Raw genomic sequence first — 8,444 nt, 5'->3', positions numbered from 1 at the left:
TATTTTGGAAGAGTTGAAAGTCCTAGATGATGGAGGCTGTGTGTTATCTTAAGACTTGCCAGCTAATATGGGTATGTGTGTATAAACTACCAAATGTCTTGTATTTTTTCCAGTTCCGTAATATAAATATAAGTAACTTAATATACACACTTTACTTCTTATTTATTGATTGTTCATACCTATTACATGAGACTCATAGCCAGGAATTTTATTTTATATTTATTTAAGACATGAGAAGTGGCCTTGACACTTAAGGCGGCGTCACACTAGCATTTCTATTGTCAACTTTACCGTTTATCGTCGATTTTTTCACGAATCGTCGACGTTGTCGTTGACTTTTTGTCAAACGGTGCAGACTGTCTGCACTGACGACTCGTACGACAACTTACCGGAGTCAACTCAAGATCTATAATTGATACTACAAATAGTTATAACAAATAAACAAATTTTATTTAAAATATAAAGCTAAAATTATTATGAAGTAATTATTACTCTTCTTCCCAACAGAAAATAATTTCCCAAGTATGGACACGCCTCTCCGATGAGTTCTAGTGGACCAGATAAGGCAGCGCCGTTGTCTCTGGGAGCACCAGGACTCTTCATACACCAAAAAAGGCCTGAAGAGGATCCATCTTGTTTGTTGACGGTGCACAACAAAAAGATTGACGATTTTCTGAAAGTTGACCAAAAAAATCGACGAAAGAATGCCAGTGTGACACCGCCCAAACGTCAACATATTCAGTACATATGCTGATGATCAGCATGAGGGGCGTTTGGATTGTGAGGTACATAAAGGGCCGATCCTCTCACTGTGCACACACACACACACACTGTCAGCTTTCTCGATTACATATACCGCCATCTCGAGAAACTAAAAACGTCTATAGCTGTTGCCTTCATTGATTTCACTAAAGCATTCGACCTAGTCGACCACAATATAATCATCAACAAAGCTATTGACCTCGGGCTTCGGAGAAGTCTTATACCATGGCTTACAGACTTCCTCAGTGACCGAAGCCAAGCTGTACGCTTCCGAGGGGCTGTCTCCACCTTTCAGTCACTCACCTGTGGCGTCCCCCAAGGCACCAAGATGGGACCACTCTGCTTCCTTATGCTCATCAATGATGCCCTAAGAGAAACCCCTGCTCGCTGGAAATATGTCGACGACTCCACCATTGGGATCAGCGTCAACAATTCCGCTCCCGACTATACCGCCCTTCAGGATTTATTGAACAGTCTCCAAGACTGGGCCACCAACAACCACGTCACCATCAACCATACCAAGACCATGGTTATGCACATCAACCTCTCCTCCGACATTGTCCCACCTCCTTCCATTACTTTAGGTCCGAACACACTCCACACTCCACACTCCACACGTCAGTGAAGTTGTCAAATCCTCCAGTTTCCGTCTCCACCTCCTCCGCCGACTCAAGTCCCTCGGAGTTCCTGCACCCGAGCTCCTCAGTGTTTACTCAACATTCATACTTCCCAAGCTCACCTATGCCTCTCCTACCTGGTCTTCCTCCCTAAATGCCACACAACGTAAACACCTAGAAAAAGTCCAAAGGGGGCATGCAAGATTATTCTCTCCCCTTCCTACTCCACATATCAAGAAGCGCTCAACACGCTGACCCTTTCGACTCTCACTGATCATCACCACGACCTCATCTGCAAATTTGGTAAGAAGCTTCTACACCATCCTCGACACCGGCTCCTACTACCACCTGAGATCCCTAGCCCGAGAATTGCTGTTCGACACCACAACCGCATCCAGCCCATACGTGCACGAACTGATCGCTATAAGAACAGCCCAGTCCCAACCATTGTAAAAATTATCAATAACTTGTAATAAACCAGTGTATTCACTCCCAGTAAATACTACTTCTTGCACTGTCACTATGTTGAAATGCACTGTAGTTTGAGCTTTTCCCCATCTAGTTATTATATATCTTATTTGTATCACTTATGTTACTTGTATATTATTTGTAAATCGAAACCCATTCCCCAAATATGTAACTGTATATTTTCAGCCTTCTGGCTGCCAAGCTCTTTCAATAAACCGTTAATTATTATTATTATTATTATTAATTAATACACACACACACACACACACGCAGTGTGATTGGATGAAAACAGAATGTAGAGGGAAGGGAAGGGTGAGGGACGTTGACAGAAAAGAGGTTTGAAAGAGAGTAATCGTGACAGGGAGGAAGAGTGAGGGTGAGGTCATGACGTAGTGTGACAGGGAGGAAGGGTTTCAAGGAAGGGAGGGTGAGGGTGTGGTCGTTTCGTAGCGCGACACGGAGGAAGGATGACAACAGGTGAGCGCTGCGATAAATGCGTCAGACTGGCACGGGTGTCGAGCGAGGGAAGGTCTCTTCTGGCACACTTCGTCACTGCTGCTGTAGTTGCTATAATCTGTGTCCAAGGATACAGTAATACGGTAAGGCTTATGACTGGTGCTGTAATATAAGTCTTACGACTGTTGCTGTTATTTATGTAATGATTGTTTATCAGACCACAGCTTACAGCCCAGAGAATTACAACACATATAACAGCGAATTACAGTACAGGCCCCGTGGTACCCTCACATACCCTGACACACCCTGGGTCAGGACAAAAGGGACCTGACCTCGTCCACCAATTACTTGAGTTCGCGGGTGACTTGACCAAACCACACCTAGCCAAGACACACCCGGGCATGACCACCCACCTGGGCAAACACAGCTGTCCAGATCTAACCAGTTTAGTGTTAATTGGCAGGGGTCAAACGCCGGCTGTTCCTCCCCCATATAAAGGCCCTGCAGTCCCGTCCACGGGCTGATTCTGGTTACTCTCATTATTCTCACCAGACTCATCTCTCTCCCGTCGGGTCGTCATTCTGTTCACTCGCACAGTCACGCTCGTCCTCCCCCCAGGTCGGGAGGCAGACTTCCCGACCAGACCCCGGCGTCACCAAGCTATGCAAGCCTCCCATAGGAGGCAGCCCAGCAGCACCCGCTGGGCCTCCATCAGGTTACACGTGAGTCTTGTCAGGGCGATCCCTAGGGTGAGTTACCTACTGTGGGAAGTGTATTCATTTCTATTTGTGTCCGAGAGTCAGTGTCGAGTAATGTAAACATAATGTGCTAATAACTCCGATATAATGTTGATATTAATGTGTCCATGTCATTGAGCGGATTAATAAATAGTTGTATCGAAGCGGTGTTTGAGAAGTTGTCCCTTAAGAACGTATAAGATAATATAAGTGTAAATAACTAACCGGCCACGCTACCAAACTTCCTCTCCTTACATTCCTCTTACTATAAATATTCTCCCTACAGATTCAGATTCAGATTTGCCCCCGAGGGGGCTAGTTTATTGGGCACCCCCTTACATCCTGTGCAAGGTGAAGCGCAGAAGCGTTTACAGCGCCCAACATGGAAGTATGAAAAGTTCATACTTGCCTTTATGACTCGTACATTAAGGGCGTAAAAGCCTGAAGGGTCATAGGTTCTGTCAAGTTACATAAAGTGAGAGAATGATGAGTGTGTGGGGGGAAAGTTCCCGGTACATTTTATCTGTTTATGGCAAAGAGTGGCATGTCCCTAATAATGTCAAATGCCAGGCCTGTGACTAGGAGGAGGGATATCTGGTCTGGGAGGGAAGAGGTGTTGGTAACGGCTGGGACCTATAGGAGGAGGTCATAGGGCAAGTGAGGATGTAGTGAGAGAGGGTGTGAGAGTCGGGTTAGCCACAAAGTTTACAAACAGTGCGGTGAGGCTCAGGGTTGCCAATGTACTCCCATAGGTACCTGTACCCTAGGCGCAGTCTCATGTATATAAGCTGTTGAGATCGAGTCAGGGATTGATATTCTTTGTAGTGGCGGTTGTCGTCACCGGTTACAGCGTCATAGTGGCATAGTGTGACACTACCCCGTTGTTTCAGGTGTGTCCAATTTTCGTTGAATGCCTCTCGTTGTGTGGCGTGTATGCGAGATTTGAGATGATTCAGGGAGAGGGCGAGAGTGGCTTCAGTATCTTCTTATTGTGTTGCTTCTTTGGCAAGCCGATCAACAGTGTCACAGGCAGTTATTCCTATATGTGACGGGATCCAAAGAAACTTGACACGGATGTCATCAATTTGTTCTAGCCCGGCGGCAGGGGAGGAGGGGGAGGGTAATTTGAGCCTCGCTAGCGCAGAAGTGCTGTCACTGATTATAAGGAGGTTCCGGCGTTCAGTGCGAGCATAGGTCGCCCCCTCATGAATGCCCGCGAGGATGGCTATGCTTTCAGCATCAGTGGAGGAGGCCCAGTCGTGGACCCTGATTTTCCTGCTGGCCTGGCGCTCAGGAATCCACACAGCTGCCCCAGCGCTGCCCAGCGTGGTAACAGACCCATCACAGTAGACGAGGATAGGAGGGTGGGAGGTCTTTAGAGAGGAAGCGACATCATTAATCTGCTCAAGGCAGTTAAGTTTGAGCATATACCTCAGTTGGGTGGATTTACGACCAGGGAAGGTGTGGACGACAACATCAACACACGGGGAGGTCCACGGCGGTAGAGGCGGATAAGTGTATTCGGGAGGGAGAGAGGTCGAGGGGGTGTAGAGGTGATAACGCAGGATGTCAGCAGCAGTGTGGACGGGCCAGAGTTGAGAGGGAGGAGGGAAAGTAATGCGGAGAGGCCGGCGCAGGAGGGTGTTAAGATGTGAGTTCAGTGAGCGCGACAGGGGAGTCGGTTGCTCACTGCGAAGAAGTTTAACACCAAGGATGGAATTGAGAGCAGTAATTCGATCGCAGACGGGAAGCAGGATTAGTTCGCGCTGCATGACTTCTATTCTGGTGGTCATAGGGCAGCCGAGGATGAGTCTCATCGCTCTGTTTTGGATTTTCTCTATGCTTTGTTTCTCGCGCTGGGAGGCAACTACAAGGACAGGAGAGGCATAATCTATGACAGCTCTGACGATGGCAATGTACATGAGACGTAGGACCCTGACAGAGGCTCCTTTGAGGCCGTGAGTGAGGGACTGGAGGGGCCTCGTTCGTTGGCGGCACTGGGAGATGACGTGGGCGGCGACAGCGAAGGTCGTGGCTCTGGTAGTGGCTCGCACAGGTAGACCAAGGTACCTGTAGGTGCGTACTTGATCGATGTCTTGTCCTTGCAGAATCAGTGGTGTCTGACGCCGGAAGCGTGAGATAAACTTGGTTTTAGTGTGTGAGATGACTAGCCCGAGTGTTTGACAGGTCCGGGCGAACGTGGAGAGTATAGGTTGTTCATGTTGCACTGTAGTAATTTGGAGGAGGATATCATCAGCGTAGCTTATAATGTGACCGTCTAGGGCTCGCTCAGCAAAGATGACGTTGAGACGGCAGATGGAGTTCATGAGAACATTGAAGAGTGTAGGGCTGAGTACACCTCCCTGAGGCGTGCCAAGATCAAGGTCCCTGATCTTAGAGTAGTGGCCCTGAAAACGGACACTGGCCTGCCGATGGGAGAGGTAGTCAGCAATCCACGTGAGGAGTTTGCCCTTCACATCCATGTGAGTGAGGCCCTCAAGGATCACTTCACTGTTGGCTTTATCAAAAGCACCCTTGAAGTCGACGAAGAGGGAGGTTTTGGCGGAGGTGTTTGCCATGTAGTGAGCGATGCAGTGAGCAGTACTCTTTCCGGGGCGAAAACCATAGAGGTCAGGGTGCAGGTGGGCTTCAATTTTCCAGTGGAGGCGGTGGAGTATTATGCGCTCCATCATCTTTGAGAAGCAGGAGATGAGGGATATTGGACGATATTCATCTTGTCTGCCTGGTTTAGGGACTGGGATGGTGGTGGCAGTCTTCCATGAGTGAGGCAGCTGACCCGTATCAAAAGAGAGGTTAAATAGACAGAGGAGGGGGTTACCAGGGGTGGCAATAAGGGCATTTAACACATCATATGTGACGCCGTCATCGCCTGGGGCGGTGGACCGACCACGCTTAACAGCATTTAGTAGTTCACACTGTGTGAAAGGCACGTCAGTGTCTGCAAATAGGTCTTGGTACTCGAAGATGCGCTGTCGGCGTTGTGGTTGCAGTGCGAGGGTGAGGTCTCGTACAGCGGGTGGTAGCGCATCAATGGAGGCGGCCTCCTGCCACGTCTGGGAGAGCGCCTCAGCTCGGGCAGCTGGTCTGGGGTGGAGCGCGGGTCTAGCGTTGGTGCCCCGGGCACGGTTAATGGTGCGCCATATATCACCTATAGATGTAGACTGGTCAATAGAAGAAGCAAAATCAAACCACTGCTTCTCTCGTGCGAGAGTGATGGCAGATTGGAGCTCTTTATTTGTGCGCATCAGGAAGCGTAGAGAGTAGGGGAGCTGGGAGATTTCTTCCACTGGTCGACTGCTATTCGGTGCCACACTCGGATAGACTTAACATGAGGGTCACGGTTAACGTTCCACTGACTCCTGGGCTGGCGGTTAGGGCGGCGGTATTCTCCCTACAGTATACGTAATATCTTCTATACGAGTTTTGACTTGTTACATTTAAGACTTACGACTGTTGCTGTTATTTAAGACTTGCGGCTGTTGCTGTTATTTAAGGTTTACGACTTTTGCTGTTATTTAAGATTTACGACTATTGCTGTTATTTAAGATTTACGACTGTTGCTGTTATTTAAGGTTTACGACTGTTGCTGTTATTTAAGATTTACGACTATTGCTGTTATTTAAGATTTACGACTGCTGCTGTTATTTAAGATTTACGACTGTTGCTGTTATTTAAGATTTACGACTGTTGCTGCAACCTGTGGTGGTAAAAACGGTTTGCTGTTCAGTACCTTAAGCTGATAGCTACTGCTGCTGTTACTGTAATTAGGGGACAAATTTTACCTGTAACTTGTGAACAAAACTAAAGACGTCATCATAGATGTCGGTGATTAAGACACGTGTAACTATAGACACCTGTAACTATAGACACCTGTAACTATAGACACCCGTAACTATAGACACCCGTAACTATAGACACCTGTAACTATAGACACCTGTAACTATAGACACCTGTAACTATAGACACCTGTAACTATAGACACCTGTAACTATAGACACCTGTAACTATAGACACATGTAACTATAGACACCTGTTATTATAGATGCCTGTAATTATCAATCAATCGGAATACTGCCCTTATATCTGAGGGTTGGCGACCACAGTCCTCCTATCTAAGCGTTTTCATTTATTTTTTTCCAGTCCCATGAGATTTTGCATCTAAAAGTTGCTGAAAGGTTATATATTCGTATGGGTCAGAACTGTCGTATGGGTCAGAACTGTCGTATGGGTCAGAACTGTCGTATGAGTCAGAACTGTCGTATGGGTCAGAACTGTCGTATGAGTCAGAACTGTCGTATGGGTCAGAACTGTCGTATGGGTCAGAACTGTCGTATGGGTCAGAACTGTCGTATGGGTCAGAACTGTCTTATGGGTCAGAACTGTCGTATGGGTCAGAACTGTCGTATGGGTCAGAACTGTCGTATGGGTCAGAACTGTCGTATGGGTCAGAACTGTCGTATGGGTCAGAACTGTCGTATGAGTCAGAACTGTCGTATGGGTCAGAACTGTCGTATGGGTCAGAACTGTCGTATGGGTCAGAACTGTCGTATGGGTCAGAACTGTCGTATGGGTCAGAACTGTCGTATGAGTCAGAACTGTCGTATGGGTCAGAACTGTCGTATGGGTCAGAACTGTCGTATGGGTCAGAACTGTCGTATGGGTCAGAACTGTCGTATGGGTCAGAACTGTCGTATGAGTCAGAACTGTCGTATGGGTCAGAACTGTCGTATGGGTCAGAACTGTCGTATGGGTCAGAACTGTCGTATGGGTCAGAACTGTCGTATGGGTCAGAACTGTCGTATGAGTCAGAACTGTCGTATGGGTCAGAACTGTCGTATGGGTCAGAACTGTCGTATGGGTCAGAACTGTCGTATGGGTCAGAACTGTCGTATGGGTCAGAACGTATGAGTCAGAACTGTCGTATGGGTCAGAACTGTCGTATGGGTCAGAACTGTCGTATGGGTCAGAACAGTGATAATTTCAAGACTAAGACTGGCGTAGATTGTCGGGTTAATAACAGAGTAGGAGGACCTGGGGACGGCAGAGACTGGGGTGGAAGAATTAAAGACTCTGCCGTCCCCAGGTCTTCCTACTCTGTTATTAACCCCTCACCTTTAATCATACGACCAAAGTATCTAATAATTCTTACTCTATAAATTTCAAGCATTTCTCTTGATATTTACGCCAGTCTTAGTACTTGATTTGTTTTCCTATCAGTGTAACTTATTCTTAACATTCACCTATAATATCACCACTGTTGCTCAATTTAGACAGGGGCATGACAGAGGTAAGTAGACCTGTGTTGGAGAGAGACAGACAGAGGAGGGGTGGGGGGGTAGTAGTAAGTAGAACTGTGTCGACAGAAAACAAAACATAAATAGTG

General features: G+C 47.3%; 1 protein-coding gene across 1 annotated transcript; it reads left to right on the top strand.

Annotated features, from left to right (window-relative positions):
- Positions 1 to 7,249: 7,249 nt before the first annotated feature.
- LOC121859958 (UDP-3-O-acylglucosamine N-acyltransferase-like) lies at positions 7,250 to 7,969 on the top strand. The gene has a single exon (XM_042356911.1). It carries the CDS (start codon positions 7,250 to 7,252, stop codon positions 7,967 to 7,969), a length of 720 nt encoding a protein of 239 aa, XP_042212845.1.
- Positions 7,970 to 8,444: the final 475 nt, after the last annotated feature.

The sequence above is a fragment of the Homarus americanus genome, unplaced genomic scaffold (assembly GCF_018991925.1).
Source record: "Homarus americanus isolate GMGI-L3 unplaced genomic scaffold, GMGI_Hamer_2.0 scaffold10408, whole genome shotgun sequence".
In the NCBI taxonomy this organism is placed as follows: domain Eukaryota; kingdom Metazoa; phylum Arthropoda; class Malacostraca; order Decapoda; family Nephropidae; genus Homarus; species Homarus americanus.
Note: the sequence above shows the minus strand (reverse complement) of the source record. Positions and strands in the feature narration are given on the sequence as shown.